General features: G+C 52.1%; 1 protein-coding gene across 1 annotated transcript in view; it reads right to left on the reverse strand.

Moving 5' to 3' along the window:
- The window catches only part of AGO2 (argonaute 2, RISC catalytic component), a 91,324-nt gene extending 85,847 nt beyond the window's left edge, over positions 1-5,477 (reverse strand). Inside the window, exon 1 of the mRNA XM_018058614.1 lies at positions 5,350-5,477. Within this exon, the coding sequence (XP_017914103.1) occupies positions 5,350-5,371 (22 nt within the window). The 5' untranslated portion in view covers positions 5,372-5,477. The remainder of the gene's footprint in view (positions 1-5,349) is intronic.

Below are 19,359 nucleotides of genomic sequence, written 5' to 3' on the forward strand. Positions count from 1 at the left end.
TGACCCAGGGGGCCTGAGAAGGGGCTTAGCAACTTTCCAGTGCAGGGGCCTCCCCGCTCCCAGTTCACACACAAAGGCCCCCACCCAGCCCTCGACCACATGAACGGCCGGCCGGGCTCGAGCTCCTCCACCGACACGAACGTGCCGTTGTGAGAACCGACGCTCAGAGACTGTACTGTTTCACTTTGAGTCAGAGCTGACAGAACATGTCAAATGACTATGACCTATGAACCTCAGTATTTTGACCTTTTATGTGCAACTCTCTAAGAACTAGAGCTCAGAGCTGAAACACCCAGGAGTAACTTGAAAAAAACCCCAAAACAATGCCCCCTTGGGAGACTGCCTGGGAGGCAGGAGGCTCCGAGACAAGAAGGATTCAGATACAATGAGACAGAGTCAGGTAGAAAGCATCTGGATCCCTAAGGTGGCTGGTTTTAACCCTGCCACAGTTCTGTTTATTTGTTGCTATGGGTTCTTAAAGATGGATACATAATTTTCACTGCGAATTCATTGGAGTCCCCAGTAACAACCTATAAAAGCCTCCTCCTGCCCCAATTCTAAGTTGCATCCTCAGCAATATGAACCATAACTACAGTCAATGAAAGGCGAGGTTGTCATTCAATCAGACCTTTAAGCTTTACCAGGCAGGGAACCACAGGTAAACTTCACTTCTTATGGTCCATCATAAAGGCCCCTTTAGCACACCCACACTCTCACCTAGACACACACCCAAACCCCCACCCACCCCGGCTGGCAACCCCACTCTCTGGAGGCTGACCTCCAAGGTATGTTTCAGGCATGGGCTCCTCCCAGGGGGCCGACCTCCAATGAAGGTGCTCCATGGGGGCTGCTCCAGGCTCATCTCAACGTCCTCTCCTGCCCCGCCTCCCAACACCAATGGGTCTCAAGCTCCTTCTAAAAAACAAGCACCTGGGACATCTGCAAAGTGTAATTTCCTGGGTCTTCAGAGGCTTCCCTTGTGGCTCAGCTAGTAAAGAATCCGCCTGCAATATGGGAGACCTGGGTTCAATCCCAGGGTTGGGAAGATCCCCTGGAGAAGGGAAAGGCTATCCACTCTAGTATTCTGGCCTAGAGAATTCCATGGATTGCATAGTCCATGGGGTCACAAAGAGTCGGACATGACTGAGAGACTTTCACTTTCAGGGGCAGAGGTGGAGAAAAGCCTTCGGGTGGGCGCCGGGCTGCACCCCCCTCCCCAGGGCGCCAGGTCCCACTCACTGAGCCCTGGCTGTGGGCCAGTCCACGAACTCGTGTCCACCTGAGCCCAAGACCCCATCCTCCACCTCCAGCGCCACCTCGGCCGCCTAGAACCTCAAACTCGACACGTGCACACTCGCCGCGTGGTTCTCCCCACACAGACTGCTGGTCCTTCCCTCCTCCTGGGGATGAGGAGGAGCGAAGCTGCAGGAGAGGCAGGGCTTCCCCTCTTCACCCCGCGGCCCTTCTGCGGAAGCAGCCCCGCGTAAAAAGCGGGCTCTACCACACTGAATGCTGAATGCCAAGTGGCCGGCCCCAAAATGTCACTGAAGATAAGTGTGTCTGAATTAAAGTCACGAGCAGCTGGGTCTCATCAGCCTTCCCCAAGGAAGCCCAGGGACCCTGAACAGCCGGCTTCTTTCTAGAAACAATTAAAGGAAACTGGGGGGGAAAGATACACACCCTCTGAAGAAGAGATCTTACAAGTCAGTGGGGTGGGGGGTAGCGGGAGACTCTAAAGATCCTCAAAGGCGTAAAACCAAATTCATGTGTGAACTTTTAATAAAATTCAGGATCCAAAACAACCATGAAGTAAACACACTTCTGAGATAATGAGAGAAATTGATTATGGACTGTTAAGTGTGATAACAGCATTGAGTTTTAAATGCCCCCATCCTTCAGACACGGTACTTAAGCATTTAGGGTGAAACCACAGGGCTGGAATCCACTTTAGACTATCTCCACAGAGAAAAGGGGGGAAAGGGAAGATGTGAAGCAAATGTGGAAAATCTTGATAATTGCTGAGGCTGCTGATGGATAAATGGGAGCATATGATACCAGTCACTCTTCTTCTGTGTACTTTAGATTATTTCACAATAGATACTGTTTTAAAAGTCAAGCGATACATTTTGAGTGTTCATGATAACAATTCACAAAACAAAAATATATTTTATCAGACTGGGACTCTGTCATAGTGTTGCGTAACAGATTATAAAGAATAAACCCTACTGGCATTTTAAAAACTCTGACATAAACCTGAAATAATATAACAGGAAATAATATTCTTCTGAACTGCTTAAGTTTTAGGAGCTGAACCTTTCACATTTTTTTTTCCTTAAATTCAAATCCTTCTTCAAGGTTTAACAGATCCATCAAGGGAAGCTGGACCGCTAGCCAGCCATGCCCTGCAGCAGCTCCCTAGGGCGAAGCGCCGTCTGCTATTCGGCAAAGGTACACGGTTTCTGGGAGACTGGCCCAGATCTCTGAGATGACTGGGGTGGGGGAGAGAAGCAGCAGAGTGCGGGAGGAGTGAAATGACTCTAGAAACCACAGTGAGAGCCCCTCATTCTTAAAGTCACAGTCCTGTTCAGACAACTTTCCTACAAGACCTGTTTGGTGTGGCAGAAGTTACTTTGTAGCAGGTCTGTGAGGAATGTAACCCACAAGAGTCTGAGCACAGTGAAAAAACTGACCAACAAGCCCCCTTCAGTAGGCAATACTGAGATTCCCTTTAAGGTCTCTAAGCGGTTTGGAAAGAAAAAAAAAATTGTTCATCTATGAAGGTTCAGGGTCACAGGAGAATCCACCCATCCTAAACCACTAACTCTTTCGAATAATTTTAAAAAAATAAACAAAAACAAAAAACTAAAAAATAGTAACTACCTAACTTTAGAGTCCAGATACCAATTCACATACATAATAGCATTTCCTAACAGACATAACACAGTCCATAACAAGACTCTATTTTTAAAGTTAATTTACTTAGTCACTTAATAAGGGTATTAAAATGGGAAGTAGCAAAACTATTTGTAATTTTTTCTACAATCCAGTTCAAATGTCTTTTTATTATTCTAAACTAGGAAATACACTAAAAAGTGTTTCGCCGAAGAGACTCTATTCCAGATATCCCTCTTAAATAAAACTAAAAGCCTGAGTGTGTAGAATAAAACTGAACTGTATCACAGCCTTATAATTACAGCACGCTTGTAGAGCCTGAAATTTGGGTTCATTCCCATCCTTCCGTTCACTGGCTAGGAACTATCCTACAGATTCATTTATTTTTTCAACCAAAGCTGTCCGATTTCAGAGCAGGTTTATCCTCGAACAGTGAATGAGAGGGCCGCTCCCCACCAGGCCACGATGCACAGGCCCACATCAGAGCAAGATTCTTCCAAGAGCCATGGAGAACCCGGAACGAGCCTGGAGATCCAGAGAACTAAAGCTTTTTGGAAACTAAAACAGACAAGAAAATATCCCAGTGCACAGCACACAGCACTGGCGAGCGGTTCTTCCTGAAGCTCGTGTTTCAGTTATACTCTAACACCCGAGCACTGGGTCCAGTCTACATGTAACAGGTGTTTCTTCTTGGGGGTCAAGGTCAAAAGAACCGAAAGCCACTTCTCTAAAGGGAGTGTATGGAGAGTCTGCTTGGAATCACACACATTGTCCTACTGCTCGCTGGCTGGCTGACCTTCGAAAGGCTCATAGCCTCTCTGTGCCTCTGCAGTCCATCTTCAAAATGACCATCAGCAACTTAGCAAGCTGTCCAGTGGATCAGTGAACATCAGACACAACACAAAAGCTTGACCTTCCCCAAGGTTCTTCACTTTTTCTGGGCCTCCAACTTTTACATTGAAAATCTGAAAAAATGTTCAGTGTAGTGGCTAAGACTTGCTGGGTTCCTTCAGAGGGATGGACGGGGAGATTCTCACTCACCCAGGTGTGGGGGCTACCCTGCCACATCATGGGTGGGTGCTGCCCACCCGTTCTAAGAAGCCAAGTCTGTCTGCCCCCAGGACTGTGACTGGACTGGAGCCCTGGGCCTTTCCCCACCAGGGCTGAGTCACCTTCCAGTTAAAACCATTACAGTTAAAACCATTCTTCTATCAAATTGCTGACAGCAATTTAAAAGTTGCTCTGGCTCAGCCTTGGAGAAGCTTTCTAACTAAGTGACATCAGAAAACAAGACAGTGAGTATTCACAAGGCACAGGACTGTTAGTGAATAGAAAGTGTTAAGGGATCCAAATGGATGAGAAGAGCCTGAAGAGGTCCGGCCAAAGCCCCAGCAGCAGGAGTCTTGGGAGGGCCAGGGCCCACAAAGGGCAGAAGCCAGCCGGCAGGGCCTTCAGCCCGCTGGAGTCTGGTGGACAAAGGGGACAGGATATGCCCTGTCCAAGTGGCAGGGCCAGCGGGAAATTTAGAAGCCACGTGCCTGGCGGGAGAAGGGAAAAAGCTTAACAACATTTGACCATTTTCTTGCCTCAGCAAGTTAATCGCCCTTCTACTCTGCATTCCCCCCAAAAAAGTTCTTTAAAAAATGTGTTACTGCTCTAAGTTTTTCAGAACTTTTCTAAAGAAAGGGAGGCCGGCTAGTGAGAAAAGATGCTAAGGAAATCAGCACATCTCCTCACCTTCCTCTAGTTAATTGTAAAAGGCAATTAACACTTGAATAAGGAGCCTGTGTGTCTGGAATGAAAATGAGACGCGCGCAGGTTAGGGTTTTAGGGCGCCTGCCTATCCCTCTCTGTCCGCGGTCCTAACTACCAGCAAGAATTGGCCAAAATTCAGCATTTCCAGACTTTCCTTCGGAGAAGGGGCCGCAGAAGTGCTGGTAAAAAGAAAAACGAAACTGAGAGCGCTCCAGGCTCGCCGCGGCTCGGTCTGCGCCCAGCGGCCGCGCTCCTCCCCGCGCCGCCCGCACCCCGAGTTCAGCGCCCCCGGCCGGGGCCTCTCCGCCCCCGGGCGCTTCGAGCGCGGCCCCGGCCTCGGCCCCGCCGGCCCCGCGCGGCGCAGGGGCCCCGGCGCCGGGCGCAGGAAGCTGGGCAGGCGGGCGCCCGGGCCTCGGGCCTACACGCGCGCCGCCCGGCCCAGTCCGCGCTCCGGCCGGGTCCCAGCCCGCCGGGCTGCGGCGGAGACGGGGCGCGGGAAGGGCCCAGGCCGCGCGGGGCGCCCCGACGACTCGGGCCCGAGGAGGAGGCCGGGGCCGCGCGTCCGCGCTGGGGCCGAGGGAACGGCCGGCAGCCCCCCGCGACCCCCAGGCCCCCCGATCCCCCGGCCGCGGTCCCCCGCCCGCCCGCGCCGCGCTCGCGCCCGGCCCGCCAACCGCCGCGGGGAGGAGCGCGCGGACTCACCGGGGCCGGCTCCCGAGTACATGGTGGCGCCGCCGAGGGGCTCCGGGGCCGAGGGGCGGCCGCGCGCGCGCCACGGGCCCCGACGCCGCGAGCCGCGAGGGAGCCGCCGGCCGCACGATCCGCCCCGGCGCGGCCGCCAAACAGGTTTACCCGACGCGGCCGGGGCGGCGGGCGGAGGCGGCGGCGGCGGGCGGGCGGGCGGGCGGGGGAGGGGGGGGAAGGGGAGGGGAGGGGGAGGGGCAAGGGAGCAGGCGGGGGAGGGGCGGGGCGGGGCGAGGGAGCGGGCGGGGGCGGGGCGGGAGAGGAAGGGAGGCGCGGGAGGGGCGGGGCCCGCGCGGCGGGGGCGGGGCGAGGGGGCGGGGGGGCGGGGCGGGGCGAGGGGGCGGGAGGGCGGGGCCCGCGCGGCGGGGGCGGGGCAGACCAGCGCGGCGGCCGAGGCGGGCGGGGGGCACGGCGGACCCGGCCGGCGCCGGCGAGGGTGGCGCGAGGCCCCGTAGCGGGGGCGCACGCGGGGCCGGGGGGACCCTGCAGCCACTCAGAAGCGCGACGTCTCCTCCGACTGGGCGGAGCAGGCGGCGCGGCGCTGTCCGCCTACCCCCGTCGCCGAGACCGGGAAGAAAGAAAAGAAAACACAGCCCTCGCCTCCCCGCGCGCGCAAGCGGACCCTTCCCCATCCCGAGCCCCCACCGCGCCGGCCGAGCTGGGGCCCCGTGTGGACGCGGTGCCGCCCGCGCCCCAGGGCCCCGGCGTCGCAGCCGGGCTCTTTTAAGCGATAAAGGAGGAAACATGAATGTCGCGAAGGTTCCTCCGGACCCGGAGCTTGAACTTGAACGCGCCCGGGTCCTCGCACACTACCACACCGCCACCTCCCGGCGGAGAACCTACCTAGAGAATCCCTGTAAAGAGCTTCAGGTTGTGGTCAATTTTAGCCGCTATCCGTGATCAGATCAAACTGTAACTCCTCATTCCAGCCCTCGGGGCCTCCCCTGTTCCTTTACGGACGCCCTCGTGCTCCTCCGTACATCTCTGTGTTCGCCCCCCTCGTGCAGAAACGTTCTCCCTCCAGCCAAACCCTTGCATCCAGTTTTTGTTTTTCGGAGCCATTTCCAGGGAGGCCAGCCAGAGGTCAACACCTTTCTCCCCTGCTTGATGAGGGATTAGAAACCGGAAGGTGAAATACAGTCCAAAATTGCTTGTCATCTTTTTAACATATTTGCCTGCTCCTTTCTTCCTCGGGTAAGCAAGTATTATCTGACACCGTGTACCGGTGGCTGTGTTCCGCTTGCCTAGGATGGTACAAAGATGAACGGGAGTTCTGCCTGCAAGCGTCCAGTAGGTTTGTTTCTCTCTCTGCAATTCTCAAGGACATTCTTAAATAAATGCACGAGAATCCACCTGCCCTCCAGAAAGAAACGTCAAAAGGCTTCCATCTTCACCGAGTAATCGATATGAATGAGGAGGTCCCATGGCATCAGCCTCAGAGATGTCCATTCTTCCCCATCTAATCCTCTGCCCACCACCCCCACCCTCATAGCTGCCCAGACCACCTCTCCACCTGACCCTCATGCTGTGGAAACACAAATCCACAGGTGACCCTAGGCAGCTACTCAGCTGAACGTGTGTTTAGGAACCCAGGTGGCCTGGGTAAGAAGGTACGCCAGGGTGGAACTGGGTACCATCCCGACGTGCCATCAGCCTTAGAACAGGTGATGAGAAGATGTTTGCTCACCTGGTGGAATCTAGCGATGGAAATGAACACCCTTCATCGAAGTAGGACAACGTGGATGAATCTCTCCAAGGCTGAGTGAAAAAAGCCAGAAACCATACTGCATGAGTCCATTTATAAAAGTTCTAAAACTAGGCAAATAGAACTCCTTCGTTCAGGGAAGCATCATTGAGCAGTAAAACGCTGAAGTAAGGAAAAGGTGGTTCCCTAAGCATCAGAACGGGGGTCCTGCTGGGGGTAGGGGTGCTGAGACCACCAGAGGCCTGGGGCTGTGGGCTGAAGCTGTCCTGCCCCTGACGGCGCTGGTCATTATGCAAGTCTCTTAAGCTGCCCATTTATTTTTATAGACTTTTCTGTACCTTCGCTATATTTCACCATAAAGACATTTAAAAATCATAATCACAAATGTTGGCGTTCTAGTTAGGAACCCTTCACGCCCAGTCCTGCTCCGTTCCGCGCGGCTCCCTCGCATTCCCACCGCACTAGTTTCATCTTTCCTGGCCTCACCACTTCGCTACAACTGCCGCCTCCCTTTGTTTCAGCTCCGCCTTCCGCTTCTTTGATCGCTTGTGTTTAGTAACTTTGTTGCAAGGGCTCCTCTGAAAGTCCGGCCAGACCAGGTCTCCTGAGCGCTTCTCCGCAGACAGTGCGCAAGCCTGCCCACCGCTCCCGCTCCTCGACGAGGGGACCCCCTCGCCCACCTCTCCCGGTGGCGGGAATCCGGCTGCTTTCTGCTCTCCTTCTCTCACTAGCTCCAGGCCTACCTCGTGAAGCCACGTCCCTCTCCTATCCCCTCCTCCCAGCTCTTTTTCCTGTGTCCCCAGTATGCCAGTATTCACCATCCACGGAAAAAAAAAAAAACAAACAGGCCCCTCTGCCTTCTGCCTCTCCCCCGAGGAGTGAGTTCACTTGACCCACTTAGTCCAGTCCACTCAGCTGTGTGTGAAACGCCTCTAGGCCCATCTCTGTTCCTCCAGGCCTTCATCCAACATTTGGGTGTTGACCACATGGGGTGGATTTGCAGGTCTTCTGGGGCCCAGTCTTTCTCCCTGATGTAATTCACTGCTCCGTACATACTTGAATCCTATATGGATCCCTCTGCCTGGCTAGACCTGCAGGGCTGTAGTCACAGCCAGGGATCCCCCAGGTCTGCACATGGGAGTCACTGGATCTGGAGCAGTAACCCCACAGGAAAGCAAAAGACACTTGGAAAACACTAGGCTTGCTGCTGTGGTCATCAGGCCCATAGGCGCTCAATGTAGGGTTCCTTTGTCTCTTCAAGACTCAAGTGTGGGCACTGAAATAAAAGTTTCCAAAAACATGTTCTGCATGTGATAAATGAGGGGTTAGGAGGTTACATAGACCAAGAAGTACTGAGTTAAACAACACTAAATAGATGTGTTGGCTGCAGCCCTTGTCAGAGCGTTTAACACAGTATTGAGTTTTGATTCTAGGGATTCCCCTGGATCCTATCATTTCAGGAACAAGTGAAACACATTTGTTTCATTTTGAGGGAAAATGAACAAATGAAACATTTCAGGAACAAATGAAATACCTTTTTTTCATTTCAGGAAAAATGTGCGTATGCTCCTAAGCAATTTCATCACCCTAACCCAACATTAAACAGAAACCAGTTAGTGTGAATACATAAATCACTTTTGTCATTTATGTACTCAACAGAGGCTAAGTCAAGAATCCTGAACACGCAAACAAGCAGGGCCACCTCCTTGAAGCACCCACTGCCAGCTGTCGTCCCCTGGAACCCGGAAGCCTGGGGTTCCTAATCTATGACCTAATCTATGTCCAGGAGACCCAGTTTACTGCGGAGTGTGTCTGCTCCTCCATGTAATGAGGAAAGAGCAGCCAGGATGCCACTGACATGAAAAAAACTCACTGAAAGTAAGAGGAAGGATTTAAATGTAAACATAAAGCTATAAAACTTTAAAAATAAGGGAGAGAGAAAATCTTTGGGTTCTATGGCTAGGCAAACAGTTCTTAGGGACAATCCATAAAAATAAAAGTGGATACCCTAGACTTCATCAAAATTAAAGCTCTGTGAAAGCCTCTGTTAAAAGCATAAAAAGAGAAGCTATAGAGTAGGAGGAAATATTTGCACAGCGCACATCTGACAAAGGCTAGGATCTAGAAATAGAAAGAACTCTCAACATTCCACTGTAGAGGAGCAAACAATCCATGTGGAACGTGGGTGATAGAAATGGAGAGACGCTCACGACAGAGGCGATGCCCACGCAAACAGTCACGCGAAAAGAGGCTCAACATCACTGACCACTAGAAAAATCTGAATTCAGACCACAATAAGATAACAGCATGCACCTATCAGAATGGCTGGAATCAAGAAACAGTGACAGCAGCAAAGCTAAGGAGAACTTGGAGAAACTGGATCAGTCCCGCTTTGCTGGTGGGAACGTCCAATGGTAGAGTCTTCGGGGAAAGCAGTTTGGCGGTTTCTCAAAAATCAAACATACAGCTCCCGCATGACCCAGCAAGTCAAACTCCTGGGCATTTCTCCCAGAGATGTGACCACTCATGTTTACAACATAAACCTGTATATGAATATTTATAGCAGTTTTATTTGTATAACCTAAAACTGGAAACAACCCAAATGTCCTTCAGTGGATGAATGGCTAAACTAACTGTGGTTGGTCCACACCATGGAACACTCTTGAGCAGTAAAAAAGAGCAAATGATACACAACCACTTGGATGAATCTCAAAAATTATGCAGAGGGAGAAAAAGCCAATTCCAAAAACTTACATGTTGTATGATTGCTTTTATATGCCACTCCTGAAATGACAAAACAATAGAAATTAAGAACAGATTAGTGGTTGCTGGGAGCTGAAAAGGGACGGGTGGTAGGGAAGATGGTGGGTTATGAAAGGGTGCCATGAAGGCCCCTTCTGGTGGTCGAAAAGTTCTGCATCTTGACTTTGTCAAGGTTAATATGCTGGCTGTGATATTGGATGGTAGTTTTGCAAGCTATTAGCCTTGGGGAGATGGATAAAGGGTACCTGCGATCTCTCCATTTTATTTCTTACTTAACTGCACATGAATCTACAATAATCTCAAAGCAAAAGGTTAATAATGCAAACACTCTTGTGTGCTAGAAGACCACCCCTGCAAACACACAGATACCATAGGACAGGATTATTAGATTAATGCCAATGCATCTTACAAGAAACTTCTCTTTCCTGCCTGGAGAAGTCAGGTCCCAGACTTAAACCTCTTAAAAAAAACAGTTTCTAAGATGTTTGAAAGTACTTTATGGGGAGTTACAATACAAGCCGAACTCCCAAGCAAGGTCATTTTCCCAGAAGCTCTGTGCATGTCACCTGTGTGGTCCCCCTCAGGTTCAAGGTGGGGGCTGTAGGTCAACTACCAACCCTGTGACTCCCATTCTCTGTAACCCCCGTTCCCCACTGCTCAAGTAGCCAGTTCCATCCCTACCATCAAGGACTGTCAGAAAAAAAACCAAACAATCCAGGAGCATACGTGCACTGGCAGAGCTCTCTACCTGCTTACTTGCTGGTTTCCTTCATCTGTCGTTGAAATACTAAACAGACACATTGGGTGTCTTATGGGATTACCCGTTGAGTGCAAACTACTGATCATCTGAAAAGAGCTGAAATGCCACGGAGATGCCATGCACTCCTGGAAGAACGAAGTTAGTAGCTGAGCTGCTTGGCGATTCAGGTGATGTTTGGCACATGTCTTTCTTTATACATGACATCCCAAAGTGTCACGCGGCTGGCTACTTAGTATACTGTGCAGGCTGTATTCTCCTGACTGCCACCTTTATTGGGGAGTAAGAGAAGAGGCCAAAAGACAGCCCAGAGACAAAAGGGTTGGCGGTGGAACGGGAGCCTTCCAGACCCCTCAGCTCTGTCCACCCCACATGCCTGGAGGCGAGCCAGCAGGAGGGCCTGGAGGCGAGCACACGGTGTCATGGTGACCTGATGAGGGCCTCTTTCTGACCTGCCACCACCACCCTCTAGGGGTCTGATGGCCAGGCACCTAGCGGGACGGGGTAGAGGGCTTGCATGTCACATTCTGTCCTCTGTGAGCTCACATTCTGCTTCCCCAGACAAGGTGAGTCCTTTTGGTTTTATGAACAGTCTCTCCTTAAGCTGCTGCATTTTTGTCATGGGCCTTGATCTTCGCTCATGTCCACTGATGTCCACTGACCTCCACCTTCCAGCAGGCACACTTACTTGACACCCCTTCAACTCAACACAAGATCCAGGTCCTCCTTGAAGGACCCCGGGTCCCACCTGCCAGGTGTGGGTGACCCTGCCTCCCTTGGTCCCAGCCTGAGGACAGCCCAGGTGTCTGGAGAAGACTACCGCATCCCCACCAGGCCACCGACTCATTTCTGCTGCAACTTCTCCTGATGTATGTTCTCCCAAGACCTTGGGGGTGAATGAGGATGTGGTGTATGTAACCTGTAGCATTTCCTGGAGTCAAAAGAAACAAATACAAGCTATTTTTCCTATAGGGAGAAGCCATTAAGCAAACATGAAATCATATAAAGGGCTAATAAGTATTCATTTTTAACACGACAATAGCTTTATACTGTCATTCTTATCATTTACTGTGATGTTTCTTCGAAATAATCTACCAATGAACTTCCATTCACCAAGGATTTTGTCTGTAAGGTCAGTATTTTTAGATTAACCATAATTCTATATACTGGGTACAATTTTTAAAATTAAATGTAAGCAGAATGAAACAGTAAAAAATCCAGGAGTTCATGTATTAAAAGATGTGCAAAACACATCAGAAATCTATCAAACATTACTGTGACATTTAGTAAGACCTAAATAAACAGAGAAAGAGAGCACTTGCTAGACTCACTAATGTGAAGATGTCACTTGTCCCCACACTGATCTATCTGTTCACTGCAGTCCCAGGGGGTTGCTTCTGTTGTTGCTGTTGGGGTGGCGGCAGGGGACGGGCCTTGACAAGTTTACTTGCAATTTGTGTGGAAACACTAAGGGCACAAACAGCCACGTCACTCTCGAGAAGAAGAACCAGGTGGCAGGGTTTGCTCTCCCAGGTCAGGACTTACTACGAAGCCGTAGTGATTAAGACAGAGTGGCACTGCCCTGTCAACAGACAGAGACGGATGGGAGAAGACAGAGGGCAGAGAGCAGCCACGCGTGTGCGGGCTTGACTGATGAGGAAGTGGGCACCACGGAGCACCGGGTGACCACGGCTTCCTCATAAACGGCGCTGGGGCAGTTAGGGGTCCACAGGGAAAAATGCATCGCAGCTCAATTCCAGGGAGATTCCAGGCTCACATGAAAGGTGAAACAATAACAACTTTGTAAGACAGCACAGTGATGTTGGATGGCCTCACCGACTCGATGGACATGAGTGAGCAAACTCCGGGAGGTGGTGAAGGACAGGGAAGCCTGGCGTGCTGCAGTCCACGGGGTCAGAAAGAGTCGGACACAACACAGGAGGCTGCTTTCATGGGGTAAAGATTTTCTTTCTTTCTTTCTTTTTTTTTTTTTTTTACCACTCTGCATGGCTTGTGGTCTGTTCCCAGACTAGGGAGCAAATCCAGGCCCCCAGCAGTGACCAAGTTCTAACCACTGGACTGCTAGGGAATTTCCCTAATATTTCATATGAGACATTCCTCTCCATCACCGGCCAACCCATCTCCATGACTGAGGAAGTCAGCTCTTCAACACCAGAGAACTCCTGGCCTACCTGTAGACATCGGCCCCCGAGGCTCCTGGGCCTGCCCTCGTCCAGTTGCCACACTTTCCAAAGCGTCAAAAGCTTCACATGCCATCCTGTTGCTGGTGGGGGTAAAGACACAGCCGGGTGTGGCCTGCCTCCCTGGGAACAGCCCTCAGCCCTCCACCCTGCTCTGCCTGGGGCCATCCTGACCGCCTTCACCACTTGTCCTCATGCTGCTCTGAGCCTGGTTTGAGGGAGTTAGGAAAAGCGAGCCCAGAGGTAAATCTAGGTGTTCACACTGGAGGAAGTCACAGGCCCACATGCTTGTCTTCTGCCCACACCTAGAACCTCGCCTCCGCTTCTGCCTAGAACCAGGCTCTTTGTCAATGAAAAAGAACTGGTAAAGAATCTGCCTGCCAATGCAGGAGACCCAGGTTCAATCCCTGTGTTGGGAAATTCCCCTGGAGAAGGGAATGGCAACCCACTCCAGGACTGTTGCCTGGAAAATTCCATGGACAGAGGAGCCTGGTGGGCACCAGTTGATGGGGTTGCAAAGAGTCAGACGCGACTGAGTGACTAACACCTTCACTTTCAAGCCGTGCTGGGGTTTCTGTCTCAGGAAGGTCATCCTGGTGAAGCTGGATGGCCTGTCTTCTCTGAAGAGGCCGTGTGTGGAGCCCCATGGACCCTGAACCTGCTGGGATTAGCATGGCATCCCCGTTGGGGCCTCCTGGGCTGGTGTGGTCCGTGGTGAGAGGACACCGTTCTTGTTCCTACTGTGGGGCCTGGAATGCCACTGGGTGCTCTGTCGTGGTCCCCCAGCACCCACAGAGGGCCCCTGTGTCCTCCTCTCTCCACTGCTGTGCACATCGGGCGACCAGAACTGGGCCACGTCTGGAAGCAGTACAGTCAGCAGAGGACGGGAGGGGGGACTCAATCCACCTTCTTGCTGGGCTTTCGAGTTGAGAAGAGTTTCCTTCCGCCTTTCCTGAGAAAGCAGAGCTGAGCGCAGCTCTGTTGTTCACCTCCGGGCATTGCGAGCTTCCTCCAGCCCCAGGGTCTGTTCTTGGCACCACATGTATCTCCTCCTTCAGTCCTCAGGCCAGGCTTGAACTAAGTGCTTCATCCGATCCTTGACAGCTGTCGCCTCCCGATCAGGCGTGGAGGGGCTGTCCCGCCGAGGGGTCCATAACCCATCTCCTGGTTTCCTCTGACCGTGAGGTTCACTGACACACTGGTCCCCAGTTTTGTTCACATACTCCCTAAAGTCATTTAAAATATGTTTTATCCCCCTCACACATTAAGTTGACACCTAAAAGATTGCATAAGTTTAAATAGCTACAAAGAATACAATTTCTGGCATACTGTAAATATTGACACTTAAAAATAAAACTGTCGTATCACTTTTAAATGTAACCAGATGGGATATGAATACCATATCGATTTGACATTCACCATGATACGTTACAAACAGCACACGAGGAACCTCTTCATCACTGAGACCCGCCACATCTTTGTTACCCACAGAAATCACCTCTACCATTTGAGAGTTGTATGGCTCACTCTAGGACATACTCCTCTACGACACAAACGTATATTAATTGAAATGTTGAATTTTTTTTTAGTTCCTGTGAGGCTCTAAGTGTTAAAAAAAACACACACAATTCTTCTGGATTTATTGATCATCACAATTATCAGTTCACAACTGATCAAAACACAAGTATATCATACATTTGGAGGAGTAATTCTTAGCCATGAAAAGGAAACACGCCTTTTAAAGCAACGAATGGGGCTTTCCTTTGGGAATAGCTCAGGGACCCAGGAAGGACTGCTGGCCCGATTTCTGGAGACAAGGCTCGTTTCTGGAGAGGTCAGTGCCAACACTGCCCATGTCAGCGGTGCGACTGGAAAGCTCTCTCTCAGCAGTGTGGCGGCTCTGACCCCTCACAGGTGACATGCTGAAGTCGAGCAGTGACCTCCCCGCGACAGTTCTGTGAGATGGTCCACGGCTGACCCTTCAATGAGCTCTGCCCTCAGGGTGAGGAAAGCCCCGGGCTGGAAAGCACCTGGCTTTCACAGGGGCCTTTACGACCCTGTCAGCAGAGGCTGCAAGAAAGGCCTGGCAGGTCCGGACACCGACTGGAAGTCAGCACTCCCGGGCCTTCTCCCACGGGAACAGGGTGTTTCTCGCTCCGTTGAGGCCAGGCTCAACCACGTGACCCGCTTAGGCCACCAGAGACCTGAGTTGTGGCTGTGGGGTTCGGCCCGGAGCTTGACCCCCGCCCCACCACGCACCCAGGTCACTGAGAGGATTGCTCCTCGTCCTGGCCCCTGGGTGGCCGAGGAGCCTCCAGGCCAAGCAGAGCTGGCTCAGCTGGCCACCAGCTGGTGTGGAGCTGTGCACTGAGTGAGTGAGGTTCCACCATGAAAGCTGACTCAAAACCCCAAGGGGCTTTTTAAAAATGGGAAACTGACAAACTGATTTCTTTTTTTGGGGGGGGGGGGGTGGGGGGTGGGTGGCCACACCATGCAGCTTGCTGGATCTTAGTTCCCTGACCAGGGACTGAACCTGGGCTCTCGGCAGTGAAAGCCCAGAGTCCTAACCACTGGACTGCCAGAGAATGCCCTCAGATTTTATATATAACTGAGAATGAGTTAGAAGAGCCAGAGGGAGATACCCGGAAAAAAGAAGAACAAGGTTAGATGACCCACGCCAGTAACTTCAACACTGATTATAAAGTGACGGTCATTCAGGTGATACGGCCCAGGCAGATTTTCCTATGAATGTAAGGAAAGAGAAAGGCATGCGTCTACCAGCTCACGTGCTGTGTTTTCTTTTTGCTGTTGGAAATGGGAAATAGGAAATAGGAAGGTTGGAGATAATGAAATGAGATGAGGATTGATCAAAATTAGAGCAGTTCTTGAAATGATTCAATAAATTGGTTTTAGCTACCTCGCTGGCTAATGCTCATCCACAATGAAAGAGACTGTGCAGACATCCCATGCAATGGATCTTGAAGACTGGGATGGTTCCAGAAAATACTCCAGCTTAATCACAGACTGTCCCAGCTCTGTGAAGGGGCTTCTCTTTCCGCCTAAGGACATGACAACTGAGATGAGTCCTGAGGTTAGCAAAAAAAAAAGAGAACTGCTAACATACACCTGCAAAGGCATTTTTGGCATTTACACTCCTTATCAATGTCTTTGCTTTGCTTTCATGAGATGTCCCTCAGGGCATGTTGGGGACACCAGGGCAACAGTCCAGGTCACCCCTTCCCCAGCCCCACTCCACCACCGCCCTGGATTCAGAGCACCCGGACACAGCAGAGTCTGGATCCCAGGGCCCCCAGTCCTGGGCTGGTGGTGAATGGTCTCCTGAGCTCAGGTCCAGGCCCGGGGTGGACCTGGGGCTGGTGAGGGGCCTTCCTTCTTCACAGGGAGAAGCGTCTGGGGAAGTGGAGCCTCGGGAAGGGGACTTCAGAGAGCTGCCCCCCAGCTTGGAGACTGTGGTTCATCCAGGTTTCGGGACACAGACTAACGACGCCCTGGAGACACTGGACGGGGCTCCCTGGGTCAGGAAGCGCGGGAGCCACATGATGAGACGCAGGCTTCCGAGCCATTCCCACATCGCTGCTGGAAGGGACTATGGTCCGTATCTCCCACACAAGATGTGAAGAGGGCACTTGTGTGTTACGATGACCCACATCCAGGAAATTTAACTGCTAGCTTTCCGCCTCCAACTTTATCCACAGGACCAGACAGGGCTGGGACAGCTGTGCCAAGCGCTTCCAAGATGGTGGCGGACAGAGAAGGGGCCTGGTCTGGGCCACACAGATGGGTCGGTTCCCCGGTGAATCCCTGCAGGACACCCGAGATCGTGAGCCTCAGTCCCCCGCACTTGCTCTCTTTTTCTTATTGTGGTAAAGTGCACAGAATATAAAAGCTCCTGCTTCGAAGTCCACGTCCAGTGGCTTCGGCACATTCATCACGTTGTGCTGCCATCACTCCGTCTAGGCCCAGAACTCTGTCAGCGCCCCAGACGGGAACCCTGTGCTCAGCAGCACCCGCTCCAGCCCCGCAACCGCTACTCTGCTCTCTGGGTCCGGCCTCGCAGAGCAGGCGTGCGGACGGAGTCGTGGAGCATGGCCTCGTGTGCCTGCCTCCTTGCACTAACCATAACTTGATCCTTGGCGTCCTGAGGGTCCTTTTTATCTCTAGGGTGACGCGCCCATCGTTGGTTTCCAGGTGCGGCTGTGATGGAGGTGAAGGTGGGTCCAGCACCCAGAGCCCCTCACCCGTCACACGCCCAGGACCTCCAGTAAGGGCACCATCCAGGGGCTGGGAGCAGCTTGGCCCCAGCTCTGCGGTCTCTCTGGCCTTCATGAGGGAAAACGATGCTGAATGAGCCAGCCTGAGCGCTCAGGTTTTCAGCCCCAGGAGCCAGGGATTCCCATCATTTCTTATTCAGGGTCTGTTACTAATAAGACCTGGTGTGGCAAGTGTCAGGGACATTCCTGCTTGGATGTGGAACAAGCAGCTGCAAAGCAGAGCTTCCATCCCTGAGAGTGGAATCTGCGCCCAGTGAGCTTGGGGGTGGGGCTGTTCTGGGTCCACAGTCTTGGTAAGGCCGGGCCTGGCTTGCTCCTGCCCGGAGGAACAGGGACCTAAGTCTGGCCGCATCTGACCTGTCCTGGGGTCACAGGAGGTGAAGCCCCCCACCTTTGAGCAGTGTGCACTGGATATGACGCTGCCCTCTCCAGACCTACCCTCAATCCCAAGGGACCCCAACAACAGGGGCAGCGGTGGAGCCCCACAGGCTCCAAGATCACCCTTGTCCCCTGAGACACCTGCCCCTGAGGACTGTCTTAGAGAAAGACCCCTCAGAGCTGGGCAGCCGGGTCCATCAGGCAGGGCCAGGCAGAAGGGAGAGGGAGGCAGCGGCAGTCTCCGTGGCCTTGAACGACATCTCAGGACCACCAGAAGGGAAGGTCCTGGGAAGTCTTTCAGAGCAAGACTGGGAAAGACTTGACATGGAGTTTAAAAAACTAAGATTCCAAGTAGGAATTTTGAAGCTGAGTAATATCTGAAAGTAATGGAAGAATAAGTAAACAGAAAAATCAATGATTTTTGACCTTAAAGAGCTAAAAAAAAAAAAAAAAAAGATTTGGGACTTTGAATTCCAATAAAATGTTCCATCAGGAGCAGAGAAAACAGCGCAAAAGAAAGACGACGCAGCAGAAGGAACAGGCACCGCTCATGTGCTCACAATGACCCACTCATGCCCTCACAGCTGGCATTGGGTTTGCAGTGACTGCGTGTGTGCATTTGGGGGTCACCCCCCCAACTCCCCGCACCTCATTTCCGGTGACTCACTTTGGCAGCAGACTTCTCATAATTTCCTGAGAAGTGACTCATTAGCCGTCTTCTCCAGATTACTTCCCAAGGTTGGGAAACCGACAAGCCAGGGTCCGAGCAGGAAGCGGGGCAGTGGAGGTGGTCTGGCTGAGACCAAGGGAGGTTGACTTATTCTTCCATTACTGAGGCTTCTTGCAAGAAAGGCGATTTGCCAGGTGCCCCCTCCCTTGTCGGGGCAAGTTGTTGGAGGTCTGTGACTCCAGCTGAGGGTGAGATGGGAAAACAAAGGATGGAAGTGAGGTCTCTTTTGAGAGTATCTGAGTATCCCTGGGGGATCCCTGGGGAGGTGAGGGCTTGGGGATGGGGAGGTTTGGTCCTTTGGGGACCAGGCCTGGAGAAGGCACAGCAGGGAGGGGCTGGGCTGCACTCCCCCCAACAAGGGTGAGGCTGGTCCAAGGGCAACTCTATTCATCACTTCCGCTGTACAGTCATAAGGGATTTGATTTAGGTCATACCTGAATGGTATAGTGTTTTTCCCTGCTTTTTTCAATTTAAGCCTGGATTTTGCAAGAAGGAGCTCATGATCTGAGCCACAGTCAGCTCCAGATATTGTTTTTGCTGACTGTATAGAGCTTCTCCATCTCTGGCTGCAAATATAATCAATCTGATTTTGATACTGACCACCTAGTGATGTCCACGTGTAGAGTCTTGAGAATCTCTTGGACTGCAAGGAGATCAAACCAGTCAATCCTAAAGGAAATCAACCCTGAATACTCATTGGAAGGACTGATGCTGAAGCTATAATACTTTACCTATTGGGAAGAGCCAACTCATTGGAAAAGATGCTGATGCTGGGAAAGATGATTGAGGGCTGAAGAAGGGGTCGACACAGGATGAGATGGTTAGATGGCATCACCAACTCAACAGACATGAGTTTGAGCCAACTCCGGGAGATAGTGAAGGAAAGGGAAGCCTGGTGTGCTGCAGTTCATGGGGTTGCAGAGTCAGACACAACTTAGTGACTGAACAAGCCCATGTGCCTTAGACTCCACATGCTGCTGGCTTAGACCACCACAGGCTTTCTCCGACAGCGCAAGCCAGCAGTCTGCGCTCGGTCCTGCGGGAATGCAGGCCAGGCCAGCAGGGGCCCTTCGGGAGGCTCAGGGGAGAATTCGCCCTCACCTCTTCCAGCTCCCAGTCGCCCAGGATGCCCGTGGGGGCAC

Source organism: Capra hircus, chromosome 14 (genome assembly GCF_001704415.2).
Source record: "Capra hircus breed San Clemente chromosome 14, ASM170441v1, whole genome shotgun sequence".
NCBI lineage: Eukaryota > Metazoa > Chordata > Mammalia > Artiodactyla > Bovidae > Capra > Capra hircus.